At 41.7% G+C, this 22,534-nt stretch overlaps 1 protein-coding gene across 1 annotated transcript in view; it reads right to left on the bottom strand.

Moving 5' to 3' along the window:
* FMO5 (flavin containing dimethylaniline monoxygenase 5) overlaps nt 1-21,732 on the bottom strand; it is a 34,845-nt gene extending 13,113 nt beyond the window's left edge. Inside the window, exons 1-4 of the mRNA XM_049618367.1 lie at nt 20,962-21,732; nt 5,612-5,800; nt 3,952-4,114; nt 2,780-2,922 (exon numbers count right to left, since the gene is read on the bottom strand). Coding sequence (XP_049474324.1) covers nt 2,780-2,922; nt 3,952-4,114; nt 5,612-5,800; nt 20,962-21,096 — 630 coding nt within the window. The 5' untranslated portion in view covers nt 21,097-21,732. The remainder of the gene's footprint in view (nt 1-2,779; nt 2,923-3,951; nt 4,115-5,611; nt 5,801-20,961) is intronic.
* Nucleotides 21,733-22,534: the final 802 nt, after the last annotated feature.

Below are 22,534 nucleotides of genomic sequence, written 5' to 3'. Positions count from 1 at the left end.
TTTAGTCCCTGCACGATCTCTGTTTTATTTTCTGCAGTTTTCCTTCTCAAACACTATGTGTACAATTAGATTAGGGCATTCACTAATAATGTGTCTTGCTCTGAACCACCACTGCATTTCTGCTTAATGGTATTATGCCTCCTTGAAAAGTCGCCTATCCTCTTAATTCTCCAAAGCCTATTTATTGTTAAGATCCAGATCAAATCTGCCTCCTCCATAAGACACTACTGACCATTCTGGCTGACAATTTTCTCTCCATCCTCTGAGCTACTCTAGCACTTACCACCTGTCCAACTCATTTAAAATTATGGAGCAGTTGAGCTGAAAGCAATTGCACATCATTTAATCCAAAACCTTCAGCCTTTTTTGCCTTTGACATTGTTAGCACTATTACCAACACAAAACAAAACACCCCCAAAAACCCCAAAACAAACCCACACCTGTTATTTATCATTTATATCCATATTAAACTTTTTACACTCATTTCTGTCTCTCCAAATGTGTTTCCTCCACGGTGGGGGGTCTAGCATACACATCTTCTAGTCTCCCCAACACATCATCCTCATTGTTTCCATTTATTGTTTCCATTTATTGAGAATTATGACCTGTAAGTGATTGTGCCAGGGCCTTTATCTATATTTTATTTAATCAATACAACAGTCCCTTGAGGTAGTTCTTCTTATCCTCATTTTATGCATGAGAAGATGAATAACTTGCCTGAGATCATACAGCTAGTAAATGGAAGGGCTGAATATCCAACTCAGGTCTGAGTCACCCCAAATCCTGTGCTGCTGAAGAATTGTTTCACTGACTGCTTAAAGGAAAAACTGTAGATCGCTAGTCAAACAACAGGAAGCTGATACAGTTTTGATATTCAGTTACTTGGCAAAAGTACCTCCTTCTCTACAAGACTCTCTGGGGATGTAAGTACCTGCTTTATGGTCTTTTGTCTAAGCTCTTCCATAAAACGGTGACCTGTCTACAGAGGGATGATAATGTACTTCACACATACCTTCTCACTGATGGTAACCGCATGGGCTCTCATTATTGAGCACTTTGACATATCATAGTCTAAAGAGTATGCGTGGTCCTAGGAATCACACAGCTTTATGTGCAGTCTGTATAACTTTTGTTATAAAAGTATATGAGTCCTATAAATGCTCAGAGTCTCAATTAAAAGGCTCCCTACATACAAAATTGTGACAATAATGCATCGCAAGGCTGTTGTCAGAATTAGTGTTTTTGCAAAGGGTGTGGCATATGGTAAATATTCAATAAATGCTTAATGGTTATCATCATACTTCTTATTTCAGTTTTCTATCTATACCTTGTTTTACCACCATATTTATAAGAAAAATGGATTTATAAGAAAAAATGTGAGGAAAGTTGTTTTATAAGAAACAGATATGTTCTCTTCACAAAAGCATTTTACCACAAGAATTATTATACCAAAACTTCCTTGATATACTGAAACTTACAGATCCACTTAAATTTTTTGATTTACAAATTCTAATAAATACAATTTAATACATAAAGCAAAAAGTTAGAACCTGGCAAGTGAGTGTCTTTGGCTTGCTTTGTGGGATGTCGGCACTGCCCCTGCCACGCAGACATGGTTTTGCTGTGCATTGTCCCGGCCTTTCTCAGACACAGCCACCTTATCTCCACCCGCTCTAGATGCTTTATTCTTTGCCAATCTACAGTTCCTCAGTGCATGGAAGTCTCAGCGCCCTTATAACTGACCATTCAACATGTTTGGATCCCCACCATATACCTTGCACAATCTTTCATCATTACACCTACACACATTTTAACCCTTTTTTTAATACCAATTTCCTGATAAAGCTTGTTGAATTGATGCATGGAATAACATATGAAATTACTTTTGTGGTGATGGATGGGGATAGTACTGAGAAGTGTTATTGAATGGAGTTTCTGAGTAAAGGTCACTTAACAAAGTTGCAGCATTAAACTTCTATTGAAAAATAGTAATTTAAAACATATTTGTGGAGAAACACAGCTTAATTAAAGTTACTAGAAAACAATCAGACATTCCCCTATTGCCAATAAAGTTATGATTCGATAAAGATACGAATAACAAAATGTAACAACGACACATCTTTTTCTAGGAATTTACAATGAAGGGACTCTCTTCCTAGTTCAAAATCTATGATAAAAAACAAAACAAAACAAAAAAGACCTCTAGGACATAGAAATTGCTTTAGGGTGAATGTCCTTCTATTACTGAACTGTATGCAGAGCTGAGGCGAACTTCCATGTACCACAGTGTGGATGCTTTCCATACTGATATCCACGTTATCTTCGGAAAGATTAGACTGCTTCTTTTTTTCCATTTGGGGAGAGAAGAGGAAAATTCCCCCACCCACCATCCTATGAGCACAAAGCCTTCAGCTAAACCAGTGTGCTTTCCTTCAAGTAAGACTGTGGCACTTCTGCTGTCCTAAACAAGAGCCACACTCTGAAGGCTGCATTCGACCAAACTCCCCAAGGAACTGCATGGTCTTTAAAGTCAGAGGCACATTCAGAAGAGACAGCTGATTGGGATCACTGGGATTCTTTAGTGTGAGGTCAACTGAATGATGGGAATCTAACAGGGAATGTTGGCTCCCTCATATCATCAACATAATGTTGCCAACTGAGGTCACAGAGCCAAGCCCTGTGTTCGCTGCTATATGGGCTATATGAAGAGGTATTTATACTCTATGTTGGGTCCACATACAGCTTCTTTGGTGAAGCAAAGTAATTTACTGATTCAAACCTGCTTGGCTGTGTGGGAAATTTCCACAGCCAGATCCCCTCCAGAATTTCCAATGCCAATTACAATGACTCTCTTTCCAGTGAAACTCTCTGGATTCTTATAGTCCCGGCTGTGGAAGTACTGTCCTTTGAACTTCTCAATTCCTGCAAGGGAAGGGAAAAGAATTATCCGATGAGGTTTATCTGCTATCATTTGTCAAATCATTCATTCTGTTAGCGGTGTGTAGAGTTTAAGCACACATCTCCATATAGTCTCCCTTTACACAGCCGCACTCTTGCCTTTCTGAATATATTTGCCTATTTTCTTTTCTCACAGTCTCAGAGCAGAATCTTGTGATTTCCTTATCATGAATAGTCGGCTTAACTCAGGATCTGTTTATATTTTGGACTTGTGGACTCCCAAATCCAAACTCCTTCAGAAAATCTCCATTATCTTTTGTCTTTTCATCCTCTTTAAATACCTATTTTTGGGGTGCCTGGGTGGCTCAGCTGGTTAAGCCAACTGACTTGATTTCCCTCAGGTCATGATCTCACGGTTTGCAGATCAAGCCCTGAGTCAGGCTGCTCCATGCCGAGGGTGAGGAGCCTGCTTGGGGTTCTCTCTCTCCCTCTCCCTCTGCCCCTCCCCTGTTCATGTGTGCACACACACATGCTCGTGTGCATTCTCTCTCTCTCTTTCTGTCTCAAAAGAAATAAAATTAAATACTTCCATTTCAATTGGAGTTATATGTTTTCATATACTCTAGAATATAATAAATAGAGTGCTTTGTTTTTTTCAAAATGAAAATCCAGGTCAAAGACTATAATTAACTTCTTTCTTGAAGTTTTAATTTCTTCCTTAGAAACTCAATATTCATTTGTTTCCTCAATTGCTGAAAAATCCTTCAACCTTCAAGTTCATGTTCTTTCTTTTGATCCTTAGAAAAACTAAGGTTGTTGTGAAACCAAAGATAGAGCCTTCTAATTTTTCTCTAGTCCCCGAAAATAATGTTATTTCTGCCTCCCAAATGGCAATAATCAAAGTCACCCCAACATCTTTTAGGGGAACATGTAGAATTATTATAAGCCCTTTTTTCATCCCAAGGTAGGAATCACTTAGACCACCATTTTCCCATTCCTCAGAGATCAATCACGGGCATGGCACACAGGCTTCCCTCCTTGTAGACTACTCACCAGGGAAGCTTTCCAAGGGTAAGTGAGCATTGGTGTGATGGCCGGTGCAAACCATGACTCCATCAAAGACATTTACCTCCTTTTCCCCTTCAGATTCTGTAACTACCTCCCATTGGCCTGAAGTGGAGAAATCAGGCTGCTTCTTCACACTGCACACAGTGGTCTGAAAGAAAAGTGATAGCTACGGGAGACTGTAACCATAGCCTGTACAGTGGACATCTTCCCTGACATGTCTCTCTTTGCAGGGTATTAACACATATGATATCACATATGATATCACAAGTATGATATCACATAATAGAGCTAATGCAGGAATATTTAATTTTCATATTTCACAAATAAGAACTTTTTTGTTTGGGGCTGGGGTCAGAGTGAGAAAACTCCCGTGAGGCAGGCGAAATAAAATGGCAGGATAATGCCGCACTCTCCCCTGCTTCTAGAAAAGTGCAAATTACTAGTTCTCTTAGACCAGTACCTAAGATGTCATGCAACACTCGAATAGAACTTCGGCTTCTCCAGTGCTTCTGAGACACCCCATGCATTAAGTGCCTATTCCTCCCCTGACCTCCAGACAAGTCCTATTTGAAAGTTGTTGAGGGGTGCCTGGGTAGCTCTGGGGCACCTGGGTGGCTCAGTCAGTTAAGTGTCTGATTTCTGTGCAGGTCATGATCTTGCGGTTTGTGAGTTCGAGCCCTGCGTCAGGCTCTGTGCTGACAGCTCAGAGCCTGGAGCCTGCTTCGGATTCTGTGTCTCCCTCTCTCTCTGCCCCTCCCCTGCTCGTGCTCAGTCTCTCTCTGTCTCAAAAATAAATAAAACACTAAAAAAAAAAATTAAAAAAAAGTTGTTGAGAGAGTAGATCCAAATAGTTCTCATCACAGGGGGAAACAAAAAGGTAGAAGATTTAGGCTTTTTGCCAGTTGTCAGAAATATCTGTGTTGTTGTTGTTGTTTTGTTTTTTATGGCCATGGTTAAAGATGACAGAAAAATCATGGAAGACTTAACAGTAAGGAACCATTGGAGTGATCTAGTACAACCATCTTGTTTTACAAACAAGAAAATTTTTACAAACAAGAGACATCAAAGTTTAGGAACTTACTTGCCTGAGGTCACAAGTTGATTAGTGGTAGAGCAAAGACTAGAACTCAAATTTTCATTCCCCATTTCAGTGTTCTTTCTTCTACACCAGAGTTAACTTCTTGGCTTCCTCAATAAGTTCCCGATAACTGCTTCACTGGGTTGTTGTGATCACATAAAACTAATGCATTGGCAAGTACTTCAGAAAGTATAAAAGGCTAAGCAGTAGCAGGTAAGTTGTGGCGGACTGAGAAGGTTTTAAATTCCCATATCTGTCAGTTCCCCTCTCTAACTGGGAAAGCATTTCCCCTCATTTGTTTTATTGCAATTAGATAGTATAAAATGAAGGAATGGAACCATTCTGGCAGGTGGCTTCCAAGATCTGAAGCCCAAAATATACAGAAAAAGGACCTTTCCATGGATATATTTCAGGCACAGAGAAGACATAAGAATAGAGTTGTTGTCTGGATAGGATAGATATGTGGGCATATTAAGCCAGTCTTTACTTGTAAACACTGGTAAATGAAACCACATTATTCATTTATTTGACAACTTCAAACACAAAGACACTCACAAAATTTCCTACCTTCAATCGAATATATTTTAGAAGATCAAATTCTTTGGCATACATCCTGAAATACTCCAGGACCTGGGAGTTGTGCATGAAGTTAGGATAATGATCTGGGATGGGATAGTCACTGAAGCACATCATCTCCTTAGAAGTGTTGATGATCACTGATTTGTAAATGCTGGCCCTTCCTTCTTCAGGATTTTCCTACAGTAAATAAGAAGCATTCATAGCAACTTGAGAATTAACTTTATGGTTTATAAACAGTCACTAAACATTTGAAAAAGTTTTCTGAAAGAAATGCCAATGAAAAAGTTATACAGACACATACATCCCTTCACACCTCCAGGTATTTGTGCCCTTGGGTAGTCTCTTCCCCTTGAATCTGAGTGGTCTCTATGACTTGTTTTTGACCAACAGCATGAAGTTGGAATGATACCCAATAGCTTCCAAGACAGTCCTAAGGAGTCTTGCAGCTTTTGGCCTCTGTCTCTTAGAAAGCTTGATCTGGCAGGATTCAGCAGTTATGTAAGAAGTCCAACTACCTTAAGCCACCATTCTGTGAGTAAGCCCAAGTCAGCCACATGAAGAGAATGTTTGGGAAACAGAGATATGCAGCTAGCCCTTGGAAATTCCATTTATCCCAGCTGAAGTTCTAAATATGTGAGTGAAGAGACCATAGCAGAAAATGAATTTGGAGACATCTAAACTATAATTTTCTTTAAAAAAATTTTTTAATGTTTATTTATATTTGAGAGAGAGACAGAGAGAGAGAAAGAGAAAGAATGTGAGCAGGGGAGGGGCAGAGAGAGATGGAGACAGAACCTGAAGCAGGTTCCAGGCTCTAAGCTGTCAGCACAGAGCCTGACGTGGGGCTTGGACCCATGAGCCATGAGATCATGACCTGAGTTGAAGTCGCACACTTAACCAACTGAGCCACCCAGATGCCCCTAAACTATAACTTTCAAATCTATGTAGGAACACTGAAAATGGCCTATGATATGATTTTTAGTTAAAAAGGTAATATTACAAAATTAAATTCACATTCTCACCACCAAATGCATAAAACTATGTATGCATAGGGCAATTGTATACCTATGTCTACCCACATTTATATAATTATACATTGTATAAGTTCTCTCCTGTTAGGTAGTTCTCTCTGAATATATTTCACTTATTTATTTATTTTTAATTTTTTTAATGTTTATTAATTTTTTTTTTTTAATTTTTTTTTTCAACGTTTTTTATTTTTGGGACAGAGAGAGACAGAGCATGAACGGGGGAGGAGCAGAGAGAGAGGGAGACACAGAATCGGAAACAGGCTCCAGGCTCCGAGCCATCAGCCCAGAGCCTGACGCAGGGCTCGAACTCACGGACCGCGAGATCGTGACCTGGCTGAAGTCGGACGCTTAACCGACTGCGCCACCCAGGCGCCCCTGTTTATTAATTTTTGATACAGAGACAGCACAAGCAGGGGAGGGGCAGAGAGAGAGGGAGACACAGAATTGGAAGCAGGCTCCAGGCTCTGAGCCGTCAGCACAGACAGGGCTGTGCTGCCCAGCACGACGCAGGGCTCTAACTCACTGACCGCAGCTCATGACCTGAGCTGAAGTCAGACACTCAAATGACTGAGCCCCCCAGTGCCCCTATTTCATTTATTTTTAAGTCAGTATAGCCTGAAAATAGGAAAAACAAGTTGATTTACTAAGGAGGTAGTATTTTTTTCTTCTGTTTTTGTGAAATGTTGTTTATATGACACCCATACATGACTTTAAAAAAAAAAAAGCCTTCAGCAAACTAAGAAAAGAGAAAATTTCTTCAATTTGATAAAAACAACTGACAAAATACCTACAGCTAACTTCATAACTTAATAGTGAGAAAATGGACAATTTCCCCCTACAGTTGGGAACAAGGCAAAGATGTCCTCTCTCACCACTCATGTTCAACACTATACTAGAAATCCTAGTTGGTGCAATAAGACAGGAAAAGGAAATAGTGGCTGTACCAGATTGCATTCCCACCAACAATGCAAGAAGGTTCCCCTTTGTCCACATCTTCACCAGCACCTGTTGTTTCTTGTGTTGTTGATTTTAGCCATTCTGACAAGTGTGAGGTGATATCTCATGTAGTTTTCATTTGTGTTTCTCTGATTATAAGTGATGTTGAGCATCTTTTCATGTGTCTGTTGGCTATCTGTATGTCTTCCTTGGAAAATGTCTATTCATGTCTTCTGTCCATTTTGAAATTGGATTGTTTTTTGGATGTTGAATTTTATAAGTTCTTTATATATTTTGGATACTAGCCCTTTATCAGATATGTCATCTGCAGATATCTTCTTCCATTCTGAAGGTTGCCTTTTAGTTTTCTTGATTGTTTCCTTTGCTGTGCAGAAGCTTTTTATTTTCATGAGGTCCCCAGAGTTTATTTTTGTTTTTGTTTCCCTTGCCTTAGAAGACATATCTAGAAAGAAGTTGCTATGGCTGATGTCAAAGAGGTTACTGCTCATGTTCTCCTCTAGGATTTTTATGGTTTTATGTCTCACATTTAGGTCTTTAATTCATTTTGAATTTTTTTCTTTAAAAAAATTTTTTTTAAACATTTATTCATTTTTGAGAGTGAGAGAGACAGAGCATGAGCTTGGGAGGGGCAGAGAGAGAGGGAGACACAGAATCAGAAGCAGGCTCCAGGCTCCGAGCTGTCAGCACAGGGCCTGACGCGAGGCTCGAACTCACGAACTGTGAGATCATGACCTGAGCTGAAGTCGGACGCTCAACCGACTGAGCCACCCAGGCACCCCTTGAATTTATTTGTCTGTGTGGTGTAAGAAAGTGGTCCATTTTAATTCTTTTGCACATTGCTGCCCAGTTTTCCCAGCACCATTTTTGAAGAGACTTTTTCCTGTTGGATATTCTTTCCTGCTTTGTCAAACATTAATTGACCATATAGTTGTGGGTTCCTTTCTGGTTTTTCTATTTTGTTCTATTGATCCATATGTCTGTTTTTGTAGCAGTACCATACTATTTGGATCACTATATATATAATATATATATATATATTATATTCAATATAACTTGAAGTCTGGAATTGTGATGCCTCCATTTTTGCTTTTCTTTTTCAAGATTGCTTTAGCTATTTGGGGAAAATAGTATGGAGGTTCCAATAAAGTTAAAAATAGAACTATCCTATGATACAGCAATTGCACTACTGGGTACTTATCCAAAGAATACAAAAATACTAATTCAAAGGGATACATGCACCCCAATGTTTACAGGAATGGTATCTACAGTAGCCAAACTATGGAAATAGCCCAAGTGTTCATAGACTGATGAATGGATAAAGAAAGCATGGTATGTGTGTGTGTACACACACACACACACACACACACACACTGGAATAATAACCATAAAAAGAATGAAATCTTGCCATTTGCAACAATGTGGATGGAGATAGAGAGTATTATGCTAAGTCATAATGACATAATCAAAGAAGCCAGAGAAAGACAAATGCCATATGATTTAACTCACATGTGGAATTTAAGAAACAAAACAAACAAGCAAAGGGGAAAAAAAGAGAGGTAAACCAAGAAACAGATTCTTAACTACAGAGAACAAACTGATGGTTACCAGAGAAAAGGTGGGTAGGGTGATGGGTTAAATAGGTGATGGGGATTAAGGAGTGTACTTGTCGTGATGAGCAATGGGTGTTTTATGGATGTGTTGAATCACTATATTGTTTACCTGAAAGTAATATTACACTGTATGTTAACTAACTGGAATATAAATAAAAACATAATAAATAAACAAAGATAAATAAAGTGGCATTAAAGCAAAAAAAAAAAAAAAAGGAAAGGAAATAAAAGTATACAGATTGGGATGAAGAAATAAAACTATTTTTATCCATAGGTGACATCACCGTTTATGTAGAAAATCCCAATGGATTAAAAAAACAGAAAAAAAAACCCACAACAACCTGGAACTAATAAGCAAGTATAGCAGGGTTGGAGGATACAAGGTTAATATACAAAGCCAATTACTTTCCTATATGCCAGAAATGAGTGATTGGATTTAAATTTACAAAAAAAATACTATTTACAATTGGACCCACAAAACTAAATACTTAGTCATGAATCTAATAAAATATGTGTAAGACTTATATGCAGAAACTATAAAACACAGATGAAAAAAATCAAAGTTCTAAATAAGTAGAAAGATCTTTGGTGCTTGTAGATTGAAGGACTCAACATTGTTAAGATATCAGTTCTTCTTAAGGTGATCTATAGGTTCAGTGCAATCCCAACCAACATCCCAGCAAGGTATTTTGTAGACAGTGACAACTTGATACTAAAGTTTATATTGAAAGACAAAAGGCCTAGAAAAGCCAACTTTGTCCTTAAGTGTATACTGTGCATAGTGACTTTCTTTCAAAGAGTAGAGTATGGGAAGGAGTGTATAGTATGGCAAGGGAGAAAAAAAGACGAGGGACTTTACAGTGGCAAAATCTGACAAACACAAGGTCATCAAGGTTAACATCAATAGTGGTAAGTCATATTGAGAGTACATACTACTGATGTGATATGATGAGAATGTTACTTTACCTCTATGGTCTTCTTCCCCCAAATCCATAGCCGCAGTCTAACGGTGATAAAAACATCAGGCAAATCCCGACTGAGGGACATTCTATAAAATAACTAATAATCCTCAAAACTGTCAAGGTCATCAAAACAAGGGAAGCCTGATAGGGTGCCTAGGTGGCTCAGTGGGTTAAGCGTCCGACTTCAGCTCAGGTCATGCTCTCATGGTTTGTGAGTTGAAGCCTCGTGTAGAGCTGTGTGCTGACAGTGTGGAGCCTGCTTGAGATTCCCTCTCTCCCTCCCTCTGTGTGCCTGCCCTGCTCATGGGAACCCATGTGCATGCACTGTCTCTCTCTGTCTTTCAAAATAAATAAATAAACATTTAAAAAAAGGTACAATGTCATCCTCATTTATCACCTGGGAAAGCTGGGGTAAAAACTATAGGGAAAAGGTCTCCACATCAATTGCAATGAGAAATAAGTAATGGAGAGCTTTATTGAGACCACAGACCAATAAAAGAAGAATCTCTGGATGCACTGACATCAGTATTTGTTAAAGTTTCCCAGGTAACTCTTCACAGTACAGCCACTGCTGAGCACCACTGCTCTATACCCTCTTTGGAGTGCTTCTGTATTCATTCATTTTTTTTTTTTTTTTTTTTGGTGGGAAGAGAGTTAATAAATTTAAGAATTATTTATTTATTTATTTTTTAATGTTTATTTTTGCGAGAGAGAGAGACAGAGGGCAAGCAAGGTAGGGGCAGAGAGAGAGGGAGACACAGAATCTGAAGCAGCCTTCAGGCTCTGAGCTGTCAGCACAGAGCCTGATACAGGGCTTGAACTCATGAACTGTAAATTCGTGACCTGAGCCAATGTCATGGGCTTAACTGAGCCACCCAGGTGCCCCTAAATTTTTTTAAAGCTACTCATATAAGGGTATTTATTACTTAACTTTATATTTTAGGGATGCCTGGGTGGCTCAGTCAGTTAAACACCCGACTCTTGATTTTGGCTAGTGTCATGATCTCACAGTTAATGGGATTGAGCCCTTCGTAAGGCTATTCACTAACAGCGTGGAACCTGCTTGGGATTCTCTCTACCTCCCTTTCTCTCTGCCCTTCCCCTGCTTGTGCTCTCTCTCTCTCCCTCTCAAAAATAAATAGGGGCTCCTGGGTGGCTCAGTCAGTTGAGCGTCTAACTTTAGCTCAGGTCATGATCTCACAGTTCGTGGTTTGAGTCCCACGTTGGGCTCTGCACTGACAGCTCAGAGCCTGGAGTCTGCTTCGGATTCTGTGTCTCGCTGTCTCTCTGGCCCTCCCCTGCTCACGCTGTGTCTCACTCTTTCTCAAAAATAAATAAACATTAAAAAAATTTTTTTAAATTAAAAATAATGTTTTTATATTTTAAATTAACATTTATCAATACACCACATTTTACATTATATTGTATACACATGGTATCTTTCTTTATATTACATATATATATATATACTCTGTTTTTTAAGATACTATTTTTAAGTAATCTCTACACCCAACCTGGGGCTCAAACTTACAACCCTGAGATCAAGAATCACATGCTCTACTGACTGAGCCAGTCACGCACCCCTACATATGCTGTTTAGAGCTTTACAACTGGAAATGTAGTTCTCAGATTAGCAGCATCTGTATAACCTAGGGGCTTATCAGATATGCAGAATCTTTGAAGGAGCACATGCACCCTAATGTTTATAGCAGCACTATCAGTGATAGCCCAAGTATGGAAAGAACCCAAACTGATTCATCGACTGATGAATGGATAAAGATGTGGTATATATGTACAATGGCATATTACTCGGCCATCAAAAAGAATGAAATCTTGCCATTTGCAATGACATGGATGGAGCTAGAGGGTATTATGCTAAGCAAAATTGGTCACAGAAAGACAAATATCATATTATTTCACTCATATGGAATTTAAGAAACAAATGACGAACATTTGTTTCTTAAAAGGGGAAGGGAAGGAAAAATGAAATAAGATATAAAAACAGAGAGGGAAGCAAACCCTAAGAGATTCTTAATTATGGAGAACAAAGTGACAGTAGCTGGAGGGGAGGTGGGTGGGGGGGATGGGCTAAATGTGTGATGGGCATTAAGGAGGGCACTTGTGATGAGCACTGGGTGTTATATGTAAGTGATGAGTCACTAAATTCTACCCCTGGAACCAGTACTACACTATATGTACACAACTAACTTGAATCTAAATAAAATTTTAGAAGAAAAAATTTAAGAAAGAAATGCAGAATTTTGGCAGCACTCCAGTTTAATGAATCAGAATGCATTTTGGCAAAATCTCCAGTGATTCATATGCACATTAAAGTTCGAAAAGCACTGCTTTGGTATGCTTTAAGGATTTAGAAAACTCAGATTGACTAAAGACTCTGAAAAAAGTATTTTCCAGCATTAAATACGTATTAAATCCTCAGCATTCATAAGGAGTTTATCATTTTAAAGCTATTTCACTCCTAAAGTAATATTAAAGTGTGAAGAATCAAAAAGATACATCTCCCATTAGCACCTACTTTCCACTATCAGTCTGATCTAATGTTAATGAGGAGACCAAGAAATGACTGAAATTAATGTCTTGAGAACTTATAAGTAATTATTACTGCAAAGTATTCAGCAATAACAAGAAGAAGGCAAGTGGAGACTGAATCCTACTCCTGTTTTGCAAGTGGAATGGAGACATAGGAAAAGAGATGGGAGAGTGCAAGCAACAGTGTCTGAGAAGAAAAACATGTATGCTGAATCTCTAAGACCTATCACAAGAAAAAGAAAATGGCAGCCCTCAGTGCCCGATGTCTTACTGGACACGTGGCAGCAATGGTAGAATTCCAAAGTGCTTGGGATGATCCTATGTGTGAAACCCCCAGTGAATCACAGAAAGGTTGTGGGGGCGAGGAAGCAGGACTCCAAATAATAAGCAAGGGGGTGGTAGAAACAGATCTCAGAGGAAATTCTTGACAAAACAACATTGGCATGTAAGAGATGTTTATTTCCAAATTAATGGATGTTTATAATACCTCAGGACCCACAACTGTATAACTGTGGAATATATGAGAATGAAAGTCTCTATTTCCATAAGCATTCTTTTTTTTTTTAAATGTTTGTTTATTTTGAGAGAGAGAGAAAGAGAGAGAGAGAGAGAGAGCCTGCACGCTCATGAGTGGGGTGGGAGCAAAGACAGAGGGAGACACAGAAAATCCCAATCAGCTCCATGCTATCAAGCGCAGAGCCTGACACGGGGCTCGAACCCACAAATGGTGAGATCACAACCTGAACTGAAATCAGTTCACCACCCAGGTGTCCCTCCACAAGTATTCTAAGCAGCCAATCAAGACATTGTGCTTCTCGAGGAATTTAAAAAAATTTTTCTTAATGTTTATTTATTTTTGAGAGAGAGAGAGACAGAGCCAAGCAGGGAAGAGAGAGGGAGACAGAATCCGAAGCAGGCTCCAGTGTCTGAGCTGTAAGCACAGAGCCTGATGCGGGGCTCGAATTACAGACTGCGAGGTCATGAGCCGAAGTCAGAAGCTTAACCGACTGAGCCACCCAGGCGCCCCAAGGATTTATTTATAAAGCATAAATGTATTTGACACTTAACATGTGCCAAGCATTACACTTGGCTCTAGAAATATAGTGTGAGGCGAACGTGATAACCACTACACTACGGAAACCCACTGTGTGTGTGTGTACATGTGTGTATATGTGTAAGTATATTACATACAATATAATAATGGGCACAGATGTAGTCTGTCTTAACAGAGGTTAGAGAGTTATGATGAAATATAGCTTATTTATTTTTAAGGAAGCAAAGCCCGATGCAGGACTTGAACTCATGATCCATGAGATCATGACCTGAGCCAAAGTTGGACGCTTAACTGACTGAGCCATCTAGTCGCCCCTCAAGTTAAGTTTTTAACAGAGAACAAGTTTAAACCACTTTGGAATTAAAAGCCAGAAACCTGATAATCAGGTAGAATGGGGTCCTGAAGTGATTTCATGCCTGATCAGTCATTGCCAAACCTGGCTGTGATGCTTGCCAAAGACACCAAAAGCTTGGGCCCCACTCCAGGGTCTCTGAGTAATAATAATAATAATAATAATAATAATAATAGGGGCACCTGGGTGCCTCAGACATTTAAACTTCTGACTCTTGATTTTTTTCTGCTAGTAGGTACAGACACAGGATTTGAACGCAGGCTGTGATTTTAACCTCTATACTAAGTTCTGGCTGGATTTCAAAAGTATGATTTTCTAGTAATTACCAAACACTAATTAACAGCCTTTTCAGCTTGTGCCCAAAACTAAGGCATGGGGGTTCTGCCAAGGAGTATTCACTCTAGGTCTGAATAAGGACTATTGTCAAATAGAGTTTGTTCCTCAAGACAGTCAAGATGCTATAAAGCCATTTTTAAGCAGTTGGTCAACATTGTCTTCTTTTATGAAATCTGAAACACATCTGGACACCTTAATGCCATTCATTGGTTTAGAAAGTGATTTTATTTTATTTTTTAATGTTTGTTTATCTTTGAGAGACAGACAGAGACTGAGTGTGAGCAGGGAAGGGGCAGAGACAGAGGGAGGCAGGCTCCAGGCTCTGAGCTGTCAGCACAGAGCCCACCCAATGCAGGGCTCAAACTCACAAACCATGAGATCATGACCTGAGCTGAAGTCAGACGCTTAACCAACTGAGCCACCCAGGTGCCCCTAAAAAGTGATTTGAAAAGCAAACCCAAATGCATGCCACTTTGAAGATCAGTAAAGGAGGTTGGTATTCTTTGGCATATAATTATTTTAACTATCTTTTAAGTAGATGATACCTAAACTTAGTAACAAGTTGTAGGACTGGATGTACATATTAATAACTCAATTTTAAAACTGAATATATGCAAGGACAAGAAATCCCAGTTGCAGGCACCCTCTGCCCTCTTAAGACAGGCCGTGAGTTTGAGCCCCGTATTGGGCTCTGTGCTGACTTGGAGCACACAGCAAATATATTTATGCTTTATAAATAAATCCTTGGGGCGCCTGGATGGCTCAGTCGGTTAAGCTTCTGACTTCGGCTCATGACCTAGCAGTCTGTGATTCGAGCATCAGGCTCTGTAACATCGGGCTCCGTGACATCGGACTCTGTGCTGACAGCTCAGAACCTGGAGCCTGCTTCGGACTCTGTCTCCCTCTCTCTCTCTGCCTCTCCCACTGCTCATGCTCTGTCTCTCTCTCTCAAAAATAAGTTATAAAAACATAAAAAAAGTTTTTTACATTGAACCAGAACTGAAAGAAGGAGAGGGGACGAGAGGGGAGTGGAAGGATCATAAAGTTAGGACTGAAAAGGGGATCCCTGGAAGGAGTTGTAAGCAGGTATTTCAAGATCACTTACTTATTAATGCAGACCAGGAGCAACCACTCTAAATTTTCTAACTACTTTACATTTTCTTTTCTTTTCTTTTTTAAAAATGTTTATTTATATGAAACAGAAAGACGGAGAGGAAGTGCAGCAGAGGGGCAGAGAGAGAGAGGGAGACACAGAATCTGAAGCAGGCTCTAGGCTCCAAGCTGTCAGCACAGAGCCTGATGTAGGGCTTGAACTCAAGAACCGTGGGATCATGTGAATGACCCTTCACCAACTGAGCCACCCAGGCACCCCACCACTTTACATTTTCTAATATTTGTTATTTTTTTACACTCCACCCTCACACTGCCCACCCGCAACATTGTTACTCTCTTTCAGATAGCAGCAAAACTCATTAAATGAAAATGATCTCTGGGGCATTTTCATAGACATCAGTAAAGAAACCTGTGTCCTATTTTGCTGCCAGCATAGGGAAAGAAGAACCTGAATAGCACCTGAGGTGGTAGCAGCTGAGAAGAGGTCAGCAGGTTGAATTCTTCCAAGTTTAATCATTGTTAAACCCATCATACATTTCCTGATGAAAGATAAAATATCTTGTTGTTGGAGGAGGTCATCAAGAGGTAATGATCACTGGTTGACTAAAAGGCTAGGCTTAGGCAATTGGAGGCTCCTCACCCCTTCTCCTATCTTTGGGCAAATCTCCATTGAATTCTGGGTAAATCAAACAAGTGCTGAGGAGAAGGGTCAACTGGCAACCAGTAAGCCTGTCATCCTTGCAGACTGGTAACTGTGAAACAATATAAATTGCCTGTGGGGCACAAGGAACTAGGAGAAGCAATCAAAAACTGCAGTAAGTGACCATAGTGCTTTCAACAGCCCAACATTGCCAGTGGAAGAGTCAGATGGCTCATGGTGAATGACTGCACACTACCTAGAATTGAACAAGGTAGTGCGTCCCCATCCAGACAGCGGTGCCCAACATTGCCACCATCTTAGATACCTTGGCCAGAGTCCTAGGAGTGCACTGTGCTGCACTGGACTTAGCAAATGCCTTTTTTCAGTACACCCCTGACCACTGAGTCACAAGACCAATTGGCGTTTACATGGGAGAGGCAACAATGGGCCTTCCAAGTGCTTCTCCAAGGTTACCTGCACAGCCCTACCCTATGTCATGGGATGGGAGCCTGAGACCCACCCTGGTCTCCTTCTCCATATCACTAAAATGGGCCCATTACATTGATAATACAATGTTAACATGGGAAGACTTGCTTCTGCTGCAGGACACCCTGGAAGCTTTATTGGAGAGAGAGAGGATGGGCAGTGAACCCACAAAATTCAAGGCCAAGACATCACTGTAAAGTTTTTGGGAGTTGTCTGGTCGTATAAGACTTCTGTTGTCCCAGATAGGTGCAAGCCTATCCAACCCCTAAGAATGTGAATGAGATGCCAGTCTTTGTAGGGATTTAGGGGCTTTGGAGGACTATATCACCTGGTAAAGAACAGTAAGACACCCCCCCCCCAACTGGGGATCAGAGCAGTAAGCTGTCTTTGAAAGGCCAAAATGCTAGAAGGCAGGTTAGTTCTGAGCATCGCTCAAGCAAGACTGCCATTTGAATTAGATGGGTCTGTGACTCCGGAATATATGAGCTGGACACTGGCAGAAACGAGAAGGGGAGAGTACTCCTAGGATTTTGTCTCAGCTCTGGAAGCAGGCAACAACCTGACATACCACCATAGAGCAACAGCTCCTATCAGCATACCAAGGTCCCCTTCAGGTTAAGCCTCTCACTAAGGAACAGCACATTGTGGTAAGAGCTTCCCTACCTATGAAGGGATGGGTTGAGAATACGTTCCATTGACCCACCTCTGCTATGGCTCAAACTCCCACTGTGATTGAGTGGCATGCCTGTTTGCAGCAGAGGAGCGCCCTGTCCACCAGCCTACTAGAAATGCAGGTACAGTTAGGACCTGTGGGGTATATCGATCCTCCAAGTGCCCCTGCCCCTATACCTGTTGTGTCCCTGTAGCCTGTGGGGAGGTAGTGGGGAAATTTTGGCTGATGTCTGGTACACAGATGGGTCTAGTCCAGGAAATCCCTCTGTGAGGACTGCAGTCACTACTTAACCCAGTAATGACACCATCTGGATGAAAACAGGAACAAAGAACAAAGTTCAGCAGCCAGTGGGCTGAACTCAGAATGCTTGGCTGGCGATCAATCGCTCGTAAGTTCTAGCTGTTAATCCTTTGTTAACCCTTTGCACTGACAATTGGATTGTTTTAAAGGGATGAGACCCATGGCTTGGACATTGGGAAGCCGAGGGGTGGATGATTATAAATAAGCCCTTGTGGGGATCAGGATATGTAAAAAGACGTTTGGGTCTACCTACAAGGGGCTGTGGTACAGGCTGTCTTCTACATCCCTGCTTATAAAGTATGACATCCCCTGGCAATCAGGAAGCTGATACCTTAGCCCGTATTGCCCTTGAACTATAGTGACTCATGTTTTGTGTGTTCTAAACAATGCCAAAGGTAAATACCAAAGGAATCTTGAGTCACCCACCAGCATTCTCAACCAGTATGGGACTGGCAAATTGATTATATCATCTCCGTCCCTCTGTGTGAAGGTTGTACATATGCCCTGGTTTGTGTGGACACTGGCGTCTGGCCTAGTCCAAACTTTCCCCTGGCACTATGCAAACCAGGCTGTCACCATTAGGGGATTATAGAAACTGAATATCATGTATGGATACCCTCATCAATAGATGTGATGGTGGGGGGGAGGGTCCCATTTCAAGGGTCATGATGTGCAAGACTGGTCAAAGTTATGACAGTGAGGAGTGCCTGGGTGGCTCAGTCAGTTAAGCATTTGACTCTTGATTTTGGCTCATGGTTTGTGAGATCAAGTCCCACATCGGGCTCTGTGCTGACAGCATGGAGCCTGCTTGGGATTCTCTCTCCCTCTCAAAATAAATAAACATTAAAAAAAGAGTCTTGACAGTAAAAAGAGGTTCCTGCTCCCAAGCAGCAGGGTTGGTAGAAAAGAAAAATGGAATATTAAAGGAGCAGATGACATTACTAACAGGTAAAACCACCTTGGCCAAGTAGACTAAGGTACCATTCCAGGCATTAACACATTTTCATGATCAACCAGTAAGACCTGTTGCCCCAACTCATACCAAGAATCAACAAGTTATGCTGCTGAAAACACCAAATCCCATCACACCTGGGAAAGGCATTATCTACTGGAATTTGCAGTGGGAAGTTCTGCTGGGATTGGTAGGTTATTTTGCACTCCTGGGTGAGGAGGAACTACTCAGTCTCCTCTGGGATCCCATTGTTCTGCTATAAGCTTAACCTGTTGTTGAAACATACTATACCTGCAATGGAACAGGTACCATTAAAAGAGGGGGAGAAGATGGGGGTCTTGCTCTGGCATAACCCACCCCTAATCCATCTCACGCCTGACAGTGCCGCCTCCCCTGGCCAACATGTATGGTATACCTGACTTGGTCAAAGTCCTAAAACTGTAGCCACACTAACATCTAAAGATGAGGCCTTGGCATTCTTGTAGCAGGGAAACACCTCCCCATACAATTTCCTACTAAACATCTGTTTGACCTTAGACTCTGCTGCTCCTTTGGTGTCCAGTTGCAGGATGGGCACCTGATGGAAATACCTTTCTACAGTGGGCCCACTCCTATGTCCAACAAAGAAGTCAATCCAACCGATGGGTATGTGGGCAGCTGTCCCCCTCTAGCTCCTCAGGCTTGCCACGGTGGGTATCGCCTTTCCAGGAAAGGGACTGAAAGGCCCTAACACAGTACATTAAGAAGGATGAGCTAGGACTAGCACTCTTGATTTCATCTGATGTTACCAGTACTAATCTGGAAACCTGGCCCATGGCACACACGATCAATAACACTGGGCATGGGTCTTCTTTTTCTATGAATTAAACTACACATTTATTGAACTGCTGAATGGATTGGTTCTAGAAATACCACCACTGAGCCAGATCTGGGATGAGTTTATGGGCATTCGAACACCTGGGCACCCCTTTATTAGTAAGAGAAAAGTTATTCTAAACAGAACCAACCCAGCTGTAACAGGAATATGAGACAGACATCATGGGAACTGTGTAATCATCCTGTCATATTAAGGGAAAGTGACTGGTTTGGCACTGACTGGTCACATCACCTGGGTATTTATTGGGCAGCCACCCAAAGGGGCTCAGTGGTACAAATCTTTGGCTATGGCTCCCACCTGGGTGGTGGGACCACTGCACTGTGGGTTTTCCCTTGGCACAGGGGAGAATCGCCCCCCTCCCCACCACCATGGTAACAATAGTTGCCAATTTCTCTCTTCTCAAGACTAGGTAGGTACACCGTGTCTTTCACTGACATGGATTATTTGGCTGTGGCTGTTGTCTTTGTTTCCTCCATTGGTTCGGTGGATGTTATAGCACATATAGATGCCCTTACTAAATTCATCCAGGAAATATTAAATGATAACCAACAAAACTTGTCCTTACTGAATACTGAAATATCTCTAGTGAGAAGAATTGCCCTCCAAAATAGAATGGCTTCGGGCATTATTTTTGTCTCAAAAGGAGGCACCCGTGCCATTATCCGAACAGGTATGCTGTGTGTTCATACCTGATGAGTCTGCTAATGTATCACCTTTACTAAATCACATGAGAACACAAGTGAATCCCTGAAGGAGCCACCCCCAAGCTAGGGAACTTAATAAATCAGTTGTTGGAATCATGCAGCTCTTGGTGGAAAAAATAATTGTTTTGAGAATCATTATCTTAATCTGTGTTTTCTTTTGCATGTAACCGCACTGTTCCTATGGTATCTGCCCCCCAGTGCAGACAGACACCAAATGAACCACCTCCGTGATACTGAAACCCCTTGCTGACTGCTTAGGGGACACTATGGAAGAGGGGGTTGTGTGACACTCCCCCCCCCCCCCCGTAAAAGCTGGTCAGGAGAAGTGGCATGTTGGGAGGAGGTCATCGAGAGGATGTGACCACAGGTTGACCCAGAAATTGGACCCTCAGAGACTTCTTGGGATGTGTATTCTGCTTGCCTTCCTAGTGATGTGGTTTTGAGACCATGTGCATGGTACTGATGGAAGCCAGTTGACGCCTCTATATGAATTTTTAACATGTGGTGGGTGCAGAGATCTACGTGTATTACTGCTGCCCAGGACAAGCCTCATATTTAAGGTCCCTTGCTTATTTAAACCTGCCACCTACCAACCTGGAGTGGCCTGCCACTTTTTTGGGTCTTTCTGTGTGCTCAAGTTTCAGATTGCACCTGGGGAGCTCCTGAGGTTGCAGACTAACACTCCTGTGGGGCCCTTAGTGGCAGAGAGGTTTACAAGTATTAAAGAACCAGGAGACTTACCTGGAACCTCCAGAGTCCTCCGATGTCATGAGTCCTTTCAAAACAGACTGGTTCCAAGCCTTCTTCCAGGCAGCACTTGATAGAAGAGAGCCCGCTTGCACCTCCTCCAATCACAGCAATTCTTTTCTTGGTCATGGTCTCCAGATGTCTTCACCAGGCTGGATCAATGTAACCTGTCCAAAAACAACAACAACAACAACAACAACAACAACAACAAAAAACAAAAACAAAAAACGGACAAAAGACAGAAAGCACACATCAGTTAACACATTTCGAGGAAGAGAGACCTTGGTCTCCGCATCCAAATAAATGCTGCCTCAACAGGTGCTTTGGGGGAAGCCAGATTCTGCCTTCCCTTTGGCTGTAGGGAATGGCTGCGCAAGGGATATGGGAGCCCTGCGTTTGCAAGACCCAGAGCTGAGAGCCCCACTGCGGTAACCCATCTCACTGTCTTTTGCAGCACTTGGCCGATCTTTCAGCTGTCATGCAGGGGCTACTCTGCACTTCAGCTGTTATCAAAGACATATAAAGTGAGTGCAAACAGCAACAGCCAATGGAGAGGAGCCATTCCTCTCCACCTCCCTCCAGCCAAAGCCCAGCCACTCAGCGGCACCCACTCCCTCCTGCAGCGAAAATATAACGTGGGCCAACCCTGCTTTGGGCAGAAAAAAATCCTACAACCTTTATTTTTCAGCTGTGGCCGCCCAGACACGCAACTACCCTCCCTGGAGACAGAGTGGCCCTGTGTCTCTATCCCTCCCCGCCCTTCCACATCCACTTTTAACTTCCTGGTATCTGCCTTAAAGTGACAAACTCCTCCTGGTGAAGGGAAACCAGCGACAACCCCAAAGCAAGTCACGCTCTAAAGGCTTGAGTGGAGAACGCCTTTCAGGAGATCTGTTAAAACAGACCCCAGCACCCTCCTTCCCCCTCCCACCCCACTCTCACCTCACAGAGTGGCTCTTTAGTTCCCCGCTGGTGGTAGAAATTTACTTACAATACCTGTGCACTGAGCTGGCTGCTGGGGTTCAGTGAGAAAGGGATTGTTTCCTCCTTAGAGAAGCTTATAGTTTAGCAGAGAAGTCCAAACATAAACAGAATTTCAATAAAATAGAAAAACTTTTTAAAAGTGGTTTCTCTCACACAGTTACATATGTGATTAAAAACATAAATATCCACTTTGAAAATAGAACTTGAGGGGCGCCTGTGTGGCTCAGTCGGTGGTCAAGAATCTGACTTTGGGTCAGGTCATGATCTTACAGATCAGGCCAGTGAGTTCTAGCCCCTCCTGCACGTGCATCCAGCTCTGTGCTGACAGCTTGGAGCCTGGAGCTGCTTTGGATTCTGTCTCTCTCTCCCTCTCTACCTCTCCCCTGCTCATGCTTTGTCTCTCTGTCTGTCAAAAATAAACATTAAAAAAACAAATTAAAAACAATTTTTTTCAAATATAAAATCATGCAGAGGAGGCCAGTGTAAGGGATGTAGGATTTCACACACCAAGTCAGAATCAGCGCCTGTCCAACCCAGGAGTCTGCTCTGATAGATGTGAGGGGTTGTTGGAGATAAGCAGTGG

The sequence above is a fragment of the Panthera uncia genome (genome assembly GCF_023721935.1).
Source record: "Panthera uncia isolate 11264 chromosome C1 unlocalized genomic scaffold, Puncia_PCG_1.0 HiC_scaffold_4, whole genome shotgun sequence".
Classification (NCBI taxonomy): Eukaryota; Metazoa; Chordata; class Mammalia; order Carnivora; family Felidae; genus Panthera; species Panthera uncia.
The sequence above is the reverse complement of the archived record's forward strand: the minus strand, read 5'-3'. Positions and strand labels throughout refer to the sequence as shown.